General features: G+C 41.2%; 3 protein-coding genes across 3 annotated transcripts in view; 2 read left to right on the plus strand and 1 right to left on the minus strand.

The window, feature by feature from the left end:
• med7 (mediator complex subunit 7) overlaps positions 1–19,248 on the minus strand; it is a 123,829-nt gene that overhangs the window by 3,985 nt on the left and 100,596 nt on the right. The gene's annotated exons all lie outside the window — the stretch shown is intronic.
• itk (IL2 inducible T cell kinase) lies at positions 724–13,671 on the plus strand. The gene is made up of 17 exons (XM_076291707.1): positions 724–940; positions 1,077–1,181; positions 1,563–1,644; positions 2,225–2,335; positions 2,506–2,543; positions 4,158–4,309; positions 5,080–5,145; positions 5,234–5,288; positions 6,530–6,609; positions 7,106–7,245; positions 7,678–7,752; positions 9,041–9,209; positions 10,992–11,208; positions 11,440–11,504; positions 11,852–11,970; positions 12,661–12,818; positions 13,189–13,671. Exons 1-17 carry the CDS (start codon positions 803–805, stop codon positions 13,252–13,254), a joined length of 1,836 nt encoding a protein of 611 aa, XP_076147822.1. The 5' UTR covers positions 724–802; the 3' UTR covers positions 13,255–13,671.
• Positions 14,906–19,248, plus strand: part of cyfip2 (cytoplasmic FMR1 interacting protein 2) — a 36,547-nt gene continuing 32,204 nt past the window's right edge. Inside the window, exon 1 of the mRNA XM_076291704.1 lies at positions 14,906–15,080. The gene's annotated coding sequence lies outside the window, so the exon portion shown is untranslated. The remainder of the gene's footprint in view (positions 15,081–19,248) is intronic.

The following is a 19,248-nucleotide window of genomic DNA, read 5'->3' on the forward strand; positions in this document are numbered from 1 at the left end:
ATAAAGTGTAAGGTGAACGGATGAGTCTTTAAATACTTCTTGAAAGTCCCAAAACTCTATACTATATAATACAACTATTATTATAAATTAATTGTCAACTACTTAGGTAATCTTTAATAGGTTTGTTATTTCATAAGGAAACATCCTCAACATTCTCTGATTTGACCTCCTTAAACTGAAAAATGTTTTGCTTTACTTACTCCTCGAAGACAGTAAACTAAATACATTTGAGGCTTGGACTATAAACATGGCTTTGAGCACATATTGTTGGACCTTGGGGCATGGACTAAACATGGCTTTGAGCACATTATGTTGGACCTTGGGGCATGGATTAAACATGGCCTTGAGGACATATTCTTGGACTTTGGGAAACATTCATTCCATTCACTTTTTTCTCACCTTTGTCTGGAATTGTATCAATGAAACAAGTCTTTTTTCAAGATTTTTTTTGTGCAGATTTTTAGACCCTCTAAATTAATTTGTAGTTCTCATTTTGTAAATTGTATATTCAGATTTGCGTGTGTGAATGCTCGTGTGTGTGTGTGTGTGTGTGTGTGTGTGTGTGTGTGTGTGTGTGTGTGTGTGTGTGTGTGTGTGTGTGTGTGTGTGTGTGTGTGTGTATGTGCATGTGCGCAAGTATGCATGTGTCTAAGGAAGTGGTTTACCTTCTGTATCTTTTTTTCCCGGAAGTCGCTCTGACTCTGACTACCAGTGATACTTTTTCAAGAGCACTTCATTTGTTGTGAGTGACTGTGTATGCTAAATCGGCTCTCTCCATGACAGTCAGGTGGCAAATTTAACAATGTACCCCACAGTTATACTGAAGAATATACTGTACAAGAAATCTCAGCAGAAACGAAGAACATCTCCATGCAATTACAAAGAAAGATTTTTTGTTCTCACCACTAAAGAACTGACTTACTCAGAACCTCGACCAGGGGTAAGTGCTTCTCTTTGGATCTTTCATCATTCTCCAAAGGGCCTGAAAGTCTTAATGTACTACTAATATGCTAGTTCTACTGAATCTCTGTTTTGTACAGTTACTTTGTTTTCAGAGGTTGTTTTTACTTTTGTAGAAAAAGCCTGTTTTAAAAGGCTGCATTGAGCTGTCCCGGATCAAATGCGTAGAGATTGTGCGCACTAATGCACCCATACCCTGCAAGTATAAGTATCCATTTCTGGTGAGTGTTTAATGCAACTGTAAATCAGTTTGCTTCAGTTCTGACCTATGCAAAATGTAAATATAGCCTTGGTCTATATGAAGCAATCACCAATGAAATTGGCACTGAAATTTGAAATATGATATTGTTGCATGCCGTGTCTGTCAAAGATCTAGAAACGCTCAACATGTCTGTAGTTACATATATATGTGCATGGATTTACTGTAATTGATAACCAGATGCCACTGTGACACAAAAGGACAGAGTTCAATGACTATCTGTAGGGAATTATAGATCATTGTGTGTGTGTGTGTGTGTGTGTGTGTGTGTGTGTGTGTGTGTGTGTGTGTGTGTGTTTACAGGGTTTGATTGATGACCGTTGTTTTATCTTTTTTTATTTAGGTTGTCCATGACAGCTACTTCTTATACATATTTGCTCCAGACAGTGACTGTCGACTTAGATGGGTCCGAGCGCTCAAAGAGGGTAAGCGTGTATTCTGAATAGACCGTCTGTTTCTGGTGAAATTAGGGATTAAAACTGTATTGACTCACAATACAAGATAAACACATCAATCTGCAAAAACTTAAACACTTAAACATGATTTGTAGGTATAACAAATAAGTGTTTGACCATTTGTTTATGTCTTTGATTTGATTTATTGAGAAGTCTTACAGGTCTAATTGTTTTTTTTTTTTGCAGTTTTGTATTTAAGTACCAATATTTGTGTTTAGTACCAATATGTTTTGAATTTTCATGTCAGAGGTTTTTGAAATAATACAAATTATCCCCTTGGAATTATAAGGTTCTATCTGCATTCTGAGTAGTTCTGAGATATTGAGCTTCAAAGTTTTAGAATTCCGAGTTATACTGATAGGTGGAACTAGCCTCTTTAGATATAATGTCCAAAAATGCATACAACTTAAAGAAACACCTCACCTCACCTTATATGAAGTTGTCATGGAATAAGAATATGTCAATATACCTCCATTTTGACAAAAATGTCAGATAGAATCTTATAATTCTAAGGGGACAGAATGTCTATATGTCTTTGTTGGTCACTCAGAAACAAAGCACAACAGCTTGTCCCCAACTTACCACGCCGACCTCTACATGGAAGGGCGCTGGAGATGTTGTCATGTCACAGATAAGTTGGCCATCGGGTGCCATCCCTGTGGTATGTACTCTGTGTGTGTGTGTGTGTGTGTGTGTGTGTGTGTGTGTGTGTGTGTGTGTGTGTGTGTGTGTATGTGTGTGTGTGTGTGTTTGTGTAAGTATGTTTGTGTCTACATGCTATGGAGAACTACTAGTCCATTTAGTTTTAAACCATCATGTTTTCTCACACAGGCTCCGTGAAGCCCCTGCCACCTACACCTGATCCTCAGGTACGTCTGATTAATGTCACAATTTCCTTCGGCACGGTATTGCAGCAGTATATATAGTTCATCTCAGCAGTATATAGTTCATCTCAGCAGTATATAATTCATCTCAGCAGTATATATAGTTCATCTCTTGCTTATAGAATTCCCTCTTCTGTAACAGATAGTTATGGTCCTTCATTGATTCGCTGAATCACGTTCATTGCCATTGTAAAACTCAGAGCAATCATTCACATTGACCACATTTCATTCTATGTTACTGTGCCACAAATTGATACAAAAGTTAGAGGTGCTGTGTCTCGGCATTGCTAGGCAACCCCTCTGATAGAAGAAATATACATCTTCTGAAGTTACTTCTGAATGGAAGAAGTTACTTCTGAAGTTACTTCTGAATGGAAGAATATGCATCATCTATGAATAAATCATATTATTATACGGCTCTTCACAATGCTAGTATATACATTATCCCTTACACATCTCTCTCTGCTGTGCTTTTATTTTATGGAATCTGGTAGTAACTATTTTAGAAAAGCAATAAGCCCTGCGAGGTCGTAGGTTACAGTGATTTTAGAACAGTTAAGGGGGGCTTCGCGTCGTGCCTAAAAATATGACTTTAGCTGTCCTGACATCACTGTAACCTATGACCTCTTGCAGATTATTGCTGAAATTCCCTTTAATCAAAAAATGCACTGAGCAGTACATTATCAAGATTCTTAAAGTATGTCACAAACAGGACCACATTTCTATATTTGTTGAGTGTTACATCATTACACGCCACATTTGGTGTGTGAGAGCTTCCTGTATAATGTCTTTGTACCAGGTGTGTTGGCAAAGTCTTATTTTAGTGCTTCCTTTATACCACCGACATCAATGGAGGTCTTTTTTAGCATTTAACATTGAACATTTTTAGACGTAAGTCTTGTTGCACTGTGGCTTTAAAGGCCTACAAGAGCATAGAGCATCTGTATGGGACCTTAGAATATCTTCCTTAAATACTACTTCTTTATTTATCCTTTCCTACAGTATCCTTTAGTTCTTTGTGGTGCATTGATTATTTATTATCGCATACACACATTTTTTTGTTTGTGTGAACATACAGTTATGTGGTTACACATGTTAGACATTTAAAAAGAGATGTTGTTATGACAGTTAAGCTGTCTAACATGAAATTACTTTAAATCTTGAGGCAGAAGCTGTCCTCTTAAGCTGCCTCATGAAAAGGATATGCCTGGCAATGTTCTGGATCACTAGAACATTGTAACAACAACACCAATGACAAGTAATTTACATGGGGATATCACACACTATACAAATGAAGGAATGCAGTATGTTCACAGGGATTAAAGTTCTCAGGCCCTGTAGGGTATGAAAATACAGAAATATATATAACAGCTGCGGAAATATTTAGAAACTTCAGTTCAGGCACAGAAATGATTTAAGATCTGTGTTCAATATCTACCACAATGATTTCGAAATGTATGTTGCCCCAATTGACAGTCTTAAGTTCCGATAAATGGGAAGAACTTACAAAAAAAAAAATCCCTCATATGAATGGAATGAAAGTCATTTTGTAAGTTCCTACAACCCACCTTTCACCGTCGGTTCTTGTTTCCTTTGCAGCGTCGGTTCTCTGACCCTCGGGAGAGGGTGGTGGTGGCACTGAAGGACTTTGCTCCCACGCAGGCCTCGGACCTCCCTCTGCACAAGGACGAGGAGTACATCCTCACTGACAGCTCTCAACCCAACTGGTGGACAGTGCAGGACAGGGAAGGGTGAGTCCACTAGAGGCGATTAGTAAGCACAGCGTATGACTTAAGCCATACCAAATAAAGGCTTTTTAATTCATTCCTTCTCCTCTTTTTACGTCTGACTGAGTGCCTGGGACCTGCTTTTTTTTGTATCATTGGATTTTTCCCTACCCCAAGAGCACCTATTACAGATTAACTCTACCTGAGCGCCGAGGTTGAACCTCTTGCAGTAAGCACAGCGTGCTTCGCTTCTGACAACACACTGGTGCTTCATGGGAGAGGAGCGGTAGTAGGAAAAGCTCAGTTCGGTTCAGATAACTTTATTAGTCCCCAAGGACCAAATCAGTTTACAGCCAACCCATCCATTAAGCGTTAAAAGTTAAAAAGTGCATTAGCATACAATGTATAAAATGTATGCAGTGTTACGAATAATAAGTAGACAAATAAATAAATAACATAAAGAGAGAGAAAATAGAGATCAATAGAGCACACAGGTGTTTGGATTGCTTGGTATAACGTGAAAAAGGCACATGAGATGTGCAGGTGCAGACCGATGTTTCGATGTGGGATCCTCATCTAAGTCCATGGAAGCACAGTATGCTAACACTGACAACAGGCAAAAACGAATCAGGATTGAGCTAGTTAGTCACTGAGCAAACCAGGCCTTACAGAATGAAAAGAAAACTGTACAGTGTTCATGTGCAGACACAGGACAGGGAGCAGTGAGCTGCCGTTAGACCCCAATGACCGCATCTGATAACCCAGATAATAATCGACATCATCTCTCTCAACAGAAACTTTGGCATGGTGCCTTGCACCTACGTGGCAGAGAAATCCTGCGACAACTTTACAAGATTTGCGTGAGTTTTTAATTGTGTTATTTTCACAATTATGGACAGCATCATTCACAGCTTAACGGACATGGATTGTAATTGTTTCATCTTTCAGATGGTACAACAAGGACATCACTAGAACAGAGGCCGAAGAGCTGCTTTTGAAAGAGGTAGATCTCAAACACAATACACGATCTCATCCAGGTCACCCCCCCCCCCCCTCTCTCTGCGCTGTACCAGATGGACTGGGAACTGAGAAGTGGGTTGGTAGTGGGCAGTGCTGGTGGTGGCGGAGGTGGTGGGGGTGGTCATTTTCTTATGGCCCACACGCTGAGGCACCGCCAGACCTTGCAGATTGAGGACAGGGTTTTTTTCTTTTTTTTTTTGCTTTATAATTAGTTGGTTTTCTCTCCCTCCTGTTGTCATGCTGCAAAAGTTGCAAATGCTGCAGGAGCAAAGTGTGCACGCATACACTTGCACACACACACACACACACACACACACACACATACACACACACACACACACACGCACTCACAACATAACCACACAGAAACACATACACACACGCACACACAAACACACAGAACATAACCACATAGAAACACTCACTCACACACACACACACACACACACACACACACACACACACACACACACACACTGCAAGCTGGGTGCTCTGCAACAACCCCAGACACCGGTTGCAGGAAATCCTGTCATGGCGATGGTGGTGACATCACCTCAGTCTCACATGCGGAGGTTCACACAGGTGCTCAGCCCACTATAGTCACACAATGACTGAGCAGGACACAACACAACTGGAAAACAAGGGATACTGACCATTCATTCACCCATTCATACTCTCCTCCTTCAACACTAGAAAGGCCCTGGCGGGTAATTTTGACCACTCCTTTTTTTTTTTTTTTTTTTTTTTTTTTAAATGACTAGTAGTTTTGAGATTCCTGGCCGTTCTTGTGCTCAAAACTCTAGTGTTTGTACTCAGCCCTGGCTCTGCCAATGGGAAACAAGCAAATCGACTGAGCCATTAGCACCTTTCAATCAACACATTGCTTTATGAGCACGGGAGGGAGGAATGTTGCCTATTGAGCTCATATATCAACAACCTTTCAAACATACCGGTAAATATCAACAACAAAGGAAATTAACAAAGGCACTTCGACAAGAAAAATATATGGAAAAGCCTTTAATTAAACATGGAAACTAGTTGAAAACACATGGGCTTACGCACTGCAGTCTTATTGGCCTTCTTCAGGGCAATCAGCAATCTTTTACACAAAATCACAGATTACATCACCAAGGCTTGGCATGCAGTCATGATGCGTAAGTGTGTTGCTTAGCTACATCAAGATAACATGAATAATCAAGATAACATGAATGTACATTTTTTCAGGCCAAGGAGGGGGCTTTCATGGTGCGTGACTCCAGGCAGGCAGGAGTGTACACTGTGTCTGTTTTCACCAAAGCCCCAGGGTAAATTCCTATGTGTTTTTGCTCTCCTCAAATTCCAGTGTCTCTGAAGAGCTCTATGCCTTGACTATAGACCCTTTAAAGTGCATTAACAAACAGGTGTGTCCCTAAGCCATTTCTGGTGGCACAGAAAACAACATTGAGCTAATGGTAACCTTGGGGACAACAGCAAAAAAAAAAAGTTTTAAAGTCGACATTTTAGCTTAATGCTAAAGTCTGATTCATTTTAATTTCACAGTTTCTGCGTTGGTTTTGAATGTTTCCACCGGAAACTCTCTGGGAACAGATTAAAAGGGTCTATAGAGAGGCAAACATTTAGACCTGTTTCGATTGTTCATTTCATTCTATTGTGCTTTTGGATTTGACTTCCAACATTTGTTTAGTTTGTCATTTTTTCAGATTTATTTTTTACTCATCAATGTTGTACTCTCACAGCACTTGGAGCCATCTTTCACTTGTTCCTAATGCCTCACTGGGATGATTTGCTTTGCCTCTGTAGGTCAAACGGGGAGAAGAACCCTCGGGTCAAACATTACCAGATCCGACAGTCAGACGAGGAGGGGAAGTTCTACCTGGCAGAGAAATACCTGTTCAGCACCATCCCAGAGCTCATACACTACCACCAGCACAATGCTGCCGGTAAGTGTCTTGATCAAGCATTTACAGATAAGAGATGTTTCTGGTAGGAATCTGGAACCTGGAAGGAATCTGCTTCTAGAACTCACTATTCCACTCACTGTTCCTAAAAGAGATGACCTGGCCAAAGCTTTTTATCATTGTGCAGGATGCATGATTCAAAGTGTAATAAAATTGTGATGGTTTTGAAAACAAGATTGCAACTCCAGCTTGGCAAATGTACTCTTGTGCATACATTGGTTTGGGATTATCACAAGAACAGAGTGCTATAATGACTGTGTTCTACTACAGAACTCTTAGAGGTAATTAGGTAACTCCTGTATCGTGAAGTCAGAGTGGTGGTGTGCACATCCCACCTACATGTATATTTAGGCCAGTATACTAATACATTTCACATGAAATGGTGGAGTGCTAATTGTGGATGTGAATCCCCAGGGTTAATAACCAGACTAAGGCACTGCGTGTCGTGGGGGAGACAGGTGTCTGAAGAAATCACAGAACCCTCTTCAGGTTAGTGCTCCTAACGTGCCAATGCTCCATGGCTATGGGTTATGCCTCATATCTTTGGGTTATGCCTCATATCTTTGGGTTATGTCTCATGTCTTTGGGTTATGTCTCATGGCTTTGGGTTATGTCTCATATCTTTGGGTTATGTCTCATGTCTTGTGGTTAGTCAGTCTCTCTCTCTCTCTCTCTCTCTCTCTCTCTCTATCTCACTCTCTCTATCACACACACATACAGAGAGAGAGAGAGAGAGAGAGAGAGTATCAAAATACTTTATAGGTGTGTATTTTTGTAGTTTAAAAACAATACTTTTGGTGATATGATGACATCATAAAAGTGCAAAATAATGAATGCAGCCTCTGACTGGTGCTGACTTTGCAGTCACAGTACAGTTACAGTAATTTGCCCAGACTTGTTGTGATTAGAATATTGAAGGAAAATGATCCAGTGCAAGATAAGTAACGTGTAGGTGGTTCACACAAGCAATACACTCCCTCTCACACCATCCTATTGAGTTTCTTGAGAACTTTAATCATCAGTTTCTTGAGAAATATAATCATCCAAAACACATGGGTACCCAGAAAAAAACACCTAAAAGCGTCATGATCCTTCCTGATCAACAGCGTTACACAGTGCAATATCAAGCAATCTAGGCATGCGTTGACAATCTCAACTTTGTACCACTTGACTTCTTTGTACCACTTGACTTTTTGAGTGCATCTCTGATACACTGTTGAAGCTATGGCATGTAACAGGCAGGACAGTGCAGTTGATCTCTGATACACTGTTGAAGCAATGGCATGTAACAGGTCAGTGCAGTTGATGTGTTGCCTGTTTGTCTCGTAGGTAGAGAAAAGCTGTCCACTTAATCAACAGAGTCAGTGTACCGATGAAGGAATAGATTAGATAGACAGATATGGAAGTGTTTATTTTCTTATTTTTAAAATGTTTATTTTGATATGTGGCGTGGCTACTGTATTTTGTTGTTTATTTTGATACTTACAATAAAATATTTGATATTTTATTTGCCCATCCCTGTGCTTTCACATAAACATTCCCTGTTACAAATACCTGTTGTTGTGATATAATAAGCTATAGCATAAATACCATACCCAAAGTGTTTTGATATGCAATGGCAGGTTATATCAGCGCATTGTGTCATTGAGATAGACTCTGGACATCTATTTTAAATATGCACTTTGTAGCTTTCTAATGTCCTTTCTCTCTCTCTCTCTCTCTCTCTCTCTCTCTCTCTTTCTCTCTCTCTCTCTCTTTCTCGCTGTCCGTCCCTCAGAGATGTGGGAGCTGGACCCGGAGGAGCTGGATCTGGTGAAGGAGGTAGGCAGTGGGCAGTTTGGGCTGGTGTGGCAGGGCCAGTGGCGCCACCTAAAGGTGGCCGTTAAAACGGTGCGCGAGGGAGCCATGTCCGAGGAGGAGTTCAAAGAGGAGGCCCAGGTCATGAAGTGAGTGGCACGGAGTTAACCCTTGTGTTATCCTCAAATCTTACCGACACTCTTTATCCTTGGGGTCAATTTGACCCCAGCTAAATAAACCCTCAGAAAATTATTATAATTCATATTGTTACCCAGTTTTTTTTGTGATAGGTACTTAACAAGAGTGTGATAACCACCATCAAAAGCCCTACAAAACAATCCCACCCCCCCACACCCCTTTATGAACCTTGGAACCCTGGCTGGCAATATTGCCCATCCAGTGTCAGCAGCCCAAAGGCTTGCTGTTGCTTCCCCTTTTGACTTTTAGAGTCCTGCCAAAATGACTAATATGTAATAAGTACTTGTGTATGTAATAATGATAATAACAATATGTTCCCATACTATTCAAATAATAATATCCAAAATGTGTCAAATACTCATGTACCTTATGTTTCATACAGCTGGGGTCAAACTGACCCCAAGGAACATCAATGTACAAAATATTTGTACAGGACATTGAAAACATATTATTGAACAAATTTCATGCTAACTCTGTTGTACCCTTCAATTTAGGAAAAGTCATGAAACATGAAGCCAAAAAAAAAAAGTGAACCATATATTTTATGATGTTAAACGTTGCTTGGGGTCAAATTGACCCCAAGGATAACAGGAGGGTTAACATGGCGCAGACATTCATTTCTGTTACTGCAGCTCTCAGCTCGTAAAGCACTAATGTCATGGGTTGGGTTTTCAGGAAACTCCAAAATAATCAGAAATGGCCCCAGCCGTGGCGCAACTGGCTGGGGCACCTGCACCGTACACCGGCGACCCGGGTTCGATTCCCGCACCGTGGTCCTTTCCGGATCCCACACTTCCTGTCACTCTCCACTATCCTGTCGCATTAAAGGCATAAAAAAGCCCAAAAAAATATACTTAAAAAAAATAAAAAAAAATAATAATAATCGGAAATACAACAAGAGACACTCACATACTACCTGTGGCTATGCCTACATACTAGCATACTAAAGTTTGATTACAGAAAAAACAGATACATCAGCTTCTGCCTAGCGTCTCTTATACACAGGTTCCACATTTGCCAACAGCTAAAGATTTTTGTCTTCATTGGATCAGTTAAAGCTTTTTCGTTTGTTTCATTTTCAGTTGGGCCTTTCGGACCTGCCGCTATTTTCAACATCGCTATCCGTTTTAAAATATAGGTAGAAGGCACTGACCATATTACATAAACTAAAATACACTACAAACCAATCACCAAATAGGTTACTTATAGGCTACTATATAAAGTAATAGCACTGCAAAAGTTGATCTGCAGTTGCTCTGGTTCCTTTCTTCACTCTTTTAACCCACCGCCCCACCCACCCAACCAACACCTTCTAAACCACAGAGCCACATAATCTCAAGTACAGTTTAGTTATACTTGGATCGAAAGATCATTTGCGTACATTAAATGCTAATATTTTCCATTACACATTAGTGTATGGGCAGAATCAGCTAAATCTTCAAAAAATGCTTTAGAATTCTAAAGCCATGGAGTTATATTTTGTGTATTTGTAGTCATGTACAGAATGACACACACACACACACACACACACACACACACATACACACGTACAGACACACACACACACACACACACACACACACACACACACACACACAGACACACACACACACACACACATCAACAATATCAACGCCGGAAGCCATTCTAGTGTTGTGTAGTGTAGTGCTGTTCATCCACTCATAACTCTCTCTCTCTCTTTCTCTCCTCCCCTCCCCCTTCTTCTCACACAGGAAGCTGTCCCATCCCAAGCTTGTGCAGCTCATTGGTGTGTGCATGCATCGCACCCCCATGTACCTGGTGTTTGAGTTCATGGAGGGCGGCTGCCTGAATGACTACCTGCGCTCCCACCGGGGGGCGCTGTCTCCAGAAACACTGCTGTCAATGTGCCTGGACGTCAGTGAAGGCATGGCCTACCTGGAGAGCTCCAACTTCATCCATAGGGATCTGGTAACTGTTCTCATTTCTGCTTTTTACTTTTGACTGTGGCCCTTTCTCAAAGAAAAAGATGTGTGGCGTGGAACAGAACTCATGCAGAGTTGTCAAACTGACACGTCAGTGTTGCAATTTGCCTCATGGAATAAGGGTTGTGAATTGTGACAACAATTGTGTGTTCAAACATGATGACAGATTGTATGGAGGGTTCACTAAGGTTTACCTCAATGATATTTTTTGATGTAGGCTGCAAGAAACTGTTTGGTGGCAGAGGATCATTCTGTGAAGGTGTCAGATTTTGGAATGACCAGGTGAGAAGGTCAAGTCCTCAACTTCTGCACAACTGACTTTACTGAATAACAGATATTAAGTAAATGTAATATTCCAGGTTGTGATTGTTTTTACTGTTAAATTATGATGTATGCATACAAATTAGAAATGCATATGTTCTAAATGTCACTGGAGTATTGAAGTTCTTTAAACAGATCATAATATCATGATATTTGTCAAACACTTACTGTCCCAAAAACATTTACTAAAATGGTATTTTGTTATTTCCCAAAATAAAATATATTATCGTGGATTTGTCATCGCTGACATAAATCTATGATTGTATTAATATATTTATGTTAAGCTAAATTGCATCATTCTTTTACAGGTTTGTCCTAGATGACCAGTACACTAGTTCCCAAGGCACTAAGTTCCCCATTAAGTGGTCTTCTCCTGAGGTCATCAAATACAGCCGATTCAGTAGCAAATCAGATGTCTGGGCTTTTGGTGAGTGATAAATGCTCATGATCACTTATTGTATTAAAGGTTGTATCAGTGATGGCGGAGTAATGTCACTTCTGTTGATGTTCAAACAAAAAAAGGAGCTAGCTCACTACTCCCTCCCCCTCCCTCCCGTGCAATTGAAACTCTCCTGAACGCGCATCTCATCGGTTATTGGTTGGAACACCAATTTATTTTGCTTTTGAGTGTGTTGGCAACACTTGTTGTTAGCAATTGTTTTTGTGTGCATATCTCAGTGCCTAGGCTGCCTACAGAGACACAGTCTCTCTTCTGGGGCGGGCAGCTAGCGGATCATTAGGACAGATTAGATGAAAGTGATCATTTACGTTTGGGCCTTTTTTTGGGCCTGCAATCGCTGATACAACCTTTAAGGTCTGTGAAATCAAAATTTCTCACATGCCCAAATCCATTCAGTTGATGGAAGTATGCCAAGTAATATGGACCCTTTCAAGAGAGTTCCATTATCAGCATCATAGTTGGCCCCACAAGACTTTCTTTTTAACATTCCATATGTTATCTTAATGCAGAGGAAGTAGATTGGGGCCCAAATAGAACGTTCAAGCATTGTTTTTGTTTTTATTGTTGAAAGGGTCTATACCAATAGTCCTGTCCCCACTGCTGACGTCTCACAAATAGAGTGAACACTGTGACGATGGCTCTTTTTTACGCCCACAGGTATCCTGGTGTGGGAGATCTACACAGAGGGCCGTGTTCCCTATGAGAACCGCACCAACACGGAAGTGGTGGAGGACCTGAATGCTGGGATGAGACTCCTTAAGCCAAGAATGGCTCCCCAGCCCCTCTACCAACTCATGCAGTGGTGTTGGAAAGAGGTATGTCATCATCATTTAGGAGCTAAGGAACTAAGACCATGTGTTGCTTGCTAGCATACATTACACTTAACTATAGGAAAGATTTATGTGATGCTGATTTTTTTTAATTAGAAAAAACCTTCCCTAATATAGTTTCCGTTTGATTACTTAGTAAACATAAGAAGCTACGAGCTGGATAGGTGCACTATATATGCCACTGTGTTGTAAACCTTGAACCTTTGGAAACCTCATCATATCATTAGGATTAATATCATTAGGATTAGTACATCAATGGTACACAGAATAAACATCTGAATTACATAGACATGGGTAGTTGTGTATTTGTAAAATCAAAAATATTGTCAAATGTGTGCTGTGTTGTGCATTGCAGACACCAGGGGATCGGCCATCTTTTGCTGTCTTGTTGCATGAGCTGGCTTCTATGCAGGAGGGCTGAACTGACATAACTTTAACACCGACTGAAGCTGACATATAACTTCACAATCACACTGTACATATTACAACATGTAAATGCATATAGACATATTATTTATTATAATATTTTATCATTGAAAATAAAATGTCTGCACCAGCAATTTGTACAGTTGTATATCTTTTACTTTTTTTATTTGTGGGGATACAGGTTTCCTATGTGGACATTCATTTTAGAAGAGTTTCACATGGGTGATTGTGTTTCATTTCATTTCCATGCTGAATTGTATTTCACGATGAAGAAGTAATGTTTTGTTTTTCCCCTCTGAGGTTTTGTCCTTTAGGGGGCACAAATGTGCTATTTGTACTTTACTAAATTCACAGCTTCACAACAGTCCAGAACACTGTTTTTTTTTATCAATAAACTACTAAAATCAGTGTATATCTACTCATTGGTCTTTCTTGCATAGATTTTAATATTTTAGCTCCAAGTGGTAGTGTAGAATGCTGTGATCCTTTTGTTAGTTATTTATTCTGTCAGAAATGTAAAACAACGGTGAACAGCCTCCAAAATATATCACTTAATTGTTATTTAGTGTAAGTTGAAGCTCTTGGCTGTCTGCAAGCCTGGCAGTGGAGATCGCACATTTTCACATACTTTATACTATTCCGTGGACATGACTTGCACACAGACTTGAAGTTGATTGGTGTAGTGAATGTAAAGTCTACACCCACATACCTTCTGTGGTTACTGTGACAACAGTGAAGACTGAATACACTCTTTTTGGCAAAGTGTTGTGTGTCTGTGTGTGTGTGTGTGTCTATGTGTGTGTGTGTGTGCATGTGTGTATATATGTGAGTTTTATGTATGTTTTTTTAGTGTGATTCAAGCAGGGACCCAATCAAATATTTTCAATAATCATATTTGATTCATTTGTCCATCTTGACATCATGTCATGAAATAAAACAGCTGTTGCAAATTGAAGAAGAGAAAAGGAAAAAAAATATTCTGCACATCATTCATTTTTAAATTGTTTGACCTATGGGGTAGTTTTAGACTGCTTTGCATTCCTGTTGATATGGCACATGGGGTCCAGGACCACATGGTCTGTGGCCTGGATGGAATCTACAACATTTTAAAACTGGATTGTCTGATAGTCACTAAATTCTATTCTGCTATTATGTAATATAACCATGAGATGATGAAAGGGAACTGCTGCCATTAACAAGGGTTTGGTTATACACAGTGGTCACTGATCTGTCTGTGTAAATATTTAATCATCTGAGACATTTGTTTTTAAAGGCCATCTACTCTCCACTGTCTAGATCAAAGTACACTTGGCTTTTTTTCCTAACAGTTAACTCGGGTCATAACTGTTGGGTGCAGAGCTTATCATTCAAGTTACTTTATGGCCATCCATGTTTACAATAAAATCACACAAACGTCCATAACAAAACAAGCAAAACAAACAAACAAATAATCTTTACCTCCGATGTTAGGTAGGTAGGCTGTGAAGTAGGCTTCAGAGGTTGTCATTACATGTACATCACGGATTTAATTAAGTGCTGAGTAGAATTTATTGACCAGTGACACCATTTGTGTGCGAGAGAGAGAGAGCGCAGAGGCCAAACGACTGTGTGCGCGTTTCGTGGTCGTTGTCGCTTTAAGGAAATGCACTTGCAGCCATTTTCTGGTCTTTGTGTGGGGTGGATTAGTGGAGAGGCACTGAGCGAAACGAGAGCATCAATTGTAGGACGGCGAGAGAAAAAACGTCCCCGATCATCGGTTTTCTCACAGCGGAGTACCCCACTCTCCGTCCGTTGGTTTCCGAACGGACATGCAAGTTGCAGGTATGTGGTAGCCCAATTCCTTTTCATGTGAATGGCGGAGATGTGGGACCAGGGTGCTCGACGGGAGGGGAGATGAGCAACCGAACACTGATGGCACAGACCTGCCAATGGTGTGTTTCAGTGCATGGTGCACCGTCATTTTATTCTCGGAGAATAGAAAAAAAAGGCCGTCTTCCTAGACGTTTCGGCATAGGTTTCTTCTTTTCAAAATCCAGTGTTTTGTAATGATTCTATGTCTCATCCGTGGTTCATCATGTATGCGATGCCCGTTACACGGTCGGTATCTGATTGATAGCATCCTACCCTGAAATGGGTGGGGTGATAAGAGGATTCTCGTGGAAATGTGGTGCGGGGGGGTCGTTTTCATCTCTCACTTTCCCATCAGTTTCGGATTTTGCATCCAGTTCATGGTCTAAACATTTGAATAGAATGTTGGTGCTGCATTTAATTCTGTGCAATTATTAAGAGCTCAGTCGCCTGATGAGACGGGTTTGCTAAGCTAGCAGGTTGGACGGAGATGAACGTGTTTGAACCTAACGTAGGCTATAGGCTTAATCAAAGATCATTCATCACCGCAGATTCCTCATCCATATGAAGACAATAATATGTATTTGATGAACAAAGACTTCAGTGGGACTGAACTGTTTAATCATACGATCGTGTTGGTGATGAGGCTTCTGTTATTTTGTCGTTTGTATCGCTGTAAAGCGGTATATGGAGGTGGTTCTCTCTATTGGGCGACACATTCTCACTTCCTCTGTGCTATGACGGGTGAAAGTGGTTACAGTGTTTCTATATGGGTTCTGAACAGAAGCAGTGTTTCAGCTGAACAAACGTGATTAGTGTGTTTGCAAAACGAGTTTTTGTTTGACAAATTAAATTATAGCCTAGGCCTACATTGTTAACACAATAAGATGAAATTGGAAATAAATTAAATACACCGACAATAAATGCTGCCTAATGAACAACGTTGAGTCACGTTATTTCCCCTCAAACTGAGGGTCAAAGCATGCTGATAGCCAGGCTGGAGATTTTGTCTGTGTGACAGTTAGATTTGGCTTCAATCTGAAACACACACGTGAGCACACACACACACATTTACACACACATTTACAGACTCCCATTCAGATACAAGTCCTCTCTGATGTTTGTGACAGATTTCCACGTGAATACGACCTTTAGTCTATTCTGGCTGGATCAGACTAAGCTATGCTCAGATCACACCTGATAAAACATGTTTGACATACATTTCTAGACGAGGAAGGAGCACAATAGCACATATTTTACTACCCTTTCTTGAGGGGAATCTCCTTCTGTTATCCATAGCTACAGTTATCAACAACCAAACACAAATCTTAACGTCATGCATATTGAAGTCTAATTAAACATCTAGATGTACTACACATAAAGAGAGAGACTGCCGTTTAGTCAGTCATCCGAGGGTTCTCCTTTCTTCAGTGAAGGAAGGCACTACAGCACTTTATAGGACAGGCCTGAGGGACATCCCAGTGAATGGTATGACCTGGAGATGACACACTTTTAGTGCTTGTAGCTCACTAAACTCACTCACCCTCTCTCTCTCACAGCCTCCCTCTCATTTACACACACACACACACACATTTTGGCTTTCCTACATTTGTAGCTTGTAGTGAAGAATATTTTTTCTATGAGCACTACCAGTAGATAAGTAAAAAAGAAACAGACTCACACAGTCTACTCTACACAGACTAATCCTGTTCTTCCTCAGTGTCTATGATGAAGAGAGAGCTGAAGCGCTCGGACTGAAAAGAGATGCCTGTGCTCGCCTCAAAATGCCAAAATGAGTTCCATCAAGATGAAAGATGACGCGTCTGGGAGCCAGTGTTAGCCTAACATTCACCAGGATATCTCTTGCAGTTAGAGAACTAGCAGAATGGTATTGTTGACATGTGAATGTATTTGGGACTGTTACATTCCTTGTGCTGTTACATAGCTCAGAGGGATGAATGTGCATTATGTATCATGTCTGTTATTATCAGATGTGCACGGATGCTTTGTGGAAGTGGAGAGTATGTTAAAGATGTTTAGTCTGTTTTTTTTTTTTTTTTAAACCACGAAAACAACATTGTTCTTTATCATTAGGCGTTTTCAGACATAACATATCTAAGAATACAGTGACAAAAACAGTGGTCCCTTTCCTTTTACGCCCTCGGGCCAGAAGTGCCTGTGGCCTCTTTCTTTCACATGCATCCAGCACACGTCTCTCAGCTGCCTCCTGGGAAACCTGGAGACTAACGTTGGGGCAGTCTGAGTCCTCACAGCCTCCACAGCCTCTGCCATGCATGATGCCATGTTTGAGCCCCATGTTTGCCAGCCGGGATTGCAGTATTTTTGTAGGATATCTGCATGGGATCTGGAATGTTCCTTCTGTCTCTCTCTGGTGGCAGTGCCTTTCTGTGGCACAGGCATAGATGTATGGAGGAATGTGGGATTTTTGGGGAGTGAGATCCCCTCTCCCCCCTCTCCCTCTCCCCCACCCCCACCCCCCACCCTTGGGTCTTTTGTGCCACTGAGGGCCAGTGTGGGAAAGTTTACACTGGCTGCATCAGCAGCACCTCCATTCCCACAGAAGGAGCAGGGCAGTGGGCAGCCTCGGAGGGCAGAGAGGCGGCATGGGGATGGAGAGCACAGAGAGGGTGGAGCAACAACACCCAGCCAATCTCCCCCACCCAACCTCTACCACCCACCATGCAACCTCCACCACCCACCATCCAACCTTAACCACCCCCACCCAACCTCCACCACCCAACCTTAACCACCCCCACCCAACCTTCACCACCCACCACTCAAACTCCACCACCCTCTTCCTTGATCTACTTCATACTGTCAGAACAGTTATTATCCTGGATGGCACCGTCAAATGCAATATCAAACGTCTCCTCTCTCATCTGTCAAATGTAGTCAGGTACTGCTAGTTTGTATTGAAGCATGCTGGAGAGAGATGGAGTCAGCGTGTGATTGTCCTCTGCCCCACTGCTCAGCCCCACTACCCAGCCCTACTAGCCCCACTACCCAGCCCCACTACTCAGCCCCACTACCCAGCCCTACTACCCAGCCGTACTGCCCAGCCCCACTACCCAGTCCTACTACCCAGCCCTACTACCCAGCCCCACCCCTCCCAGCTCCCCCTAGTCCCACCAGATCGGGCTTCTCGCTCCAACATCAGAGGGAGTTACACAACTCCGGCTTGTTTATGATTAGAAAACACTGTGTGCATATTCAACCGAAACCACCATGAGGTTTCTAGTGTTTATTTTATTTATTAGGAAGTTGTGATGAGCATAGGGCGCTGCTGCCAGCTAATGTTGCTGCTTGGTTTGATGCTGACCCGCCATGGTGTTCAGTATAGTGGAGCACCACGGTGCTGCAGCCTTCCATTCAGTGGGATCCAATTCACTGTGTGGTCTTAGCCAGCATGAGGCTTGGCAACTGACACACTGGGTCTGTAGGCAGTCTTCCATGGCAGAATAATGGAACTAATTTGTCTCTAATGCATCTTTGCCTATGGGCCATTCCATGCCATCATGTAAAATCACATCTGATTTTTCTTTTTTGCTGGACAATGTAATTCATAGCTAATTCATATCTATAGAAGTACTGTACTGTATATGATAAAGATCTGGAAAAATAACTATCCAATAACATAACAATCCTTAAAGTATTAACTTGTGAACATTGATATTTGTGTGCTCATTCATGTTCTGCTGCATGTCCTATATTTATTTAACCCACACTGGTGTGACAGGGATGTTGGAAATTGAACATTCTAAAGAATATCTGGGTTCATTGAATTCAACATGGAATTTTAAAACCTTACATTGTTGCAGAACAGAATCTTCTGTTAGAATGTTAAGAAAAAACTCCCCTACTGAAGGGTAAATAGATTGATCTAAGGAATGCAGATTAAGTTGACATTCATTGGATGTTATCTGGGGGGATGTTACACAGCATAGATTCTAGCCAAATATATTATTTTGAGCCGTTGATGAGGTGAAGTAGGTTTAGACAAGCTACAATGACTCAATTTTCAACGTTTTAATGAAAATATATGGCCTTACTTATGGGGATCTTGGTGATTTCTGCCTGGAATAGCCCTTCAATGCGTCAGTGACATGTGAATTTGTACACG

The sequence above is a fragment of the Alosa pseudoharengus genome, unplaced genomic scaffold (assembly GCF_046254945.1).
Source record: "Alosa pseudoharengus isolate Yale_2024_CS ecotype anadromous, Long Island Sound unplaced genomic scaffold, YU_APseudo_1.1 YU_APseudo_1.1_scf_19, whole genome shotgun sequence".
In the NCBI taxonomy this organism is placed as follows: domain Eukaryota; kingdom Metazoa; phylum Chordata; class Actinopteri; order Clupeiformes; family Clupeidae; genus Alosa; species Alosa pseudoharengus.

Bases quoted from the DNA above. Each gene is read 5' to 3' on its own strand.
- itk (XM_076291707.1), top strand. From the start codon at position 803: ATGTACCCCACAGTTATACTGAAGAATATACTGTACAAGAAATCTCAG. The intron at 1,182-1,562 runs GTGAGTGTTTAA...TTTTTTATTTAG, and splicing joins AGTATAAGTATCCATTTCTG to GTTGTCCATGACAGCTACTT. The intron at 5,289-6,529 runs GTAGATCTCAAA...ACATTTTTTCAG, and splicing joins AAGAGCTGCTTTTGAAAGAG to GCCAAGGAGGGGGCTTTCAT.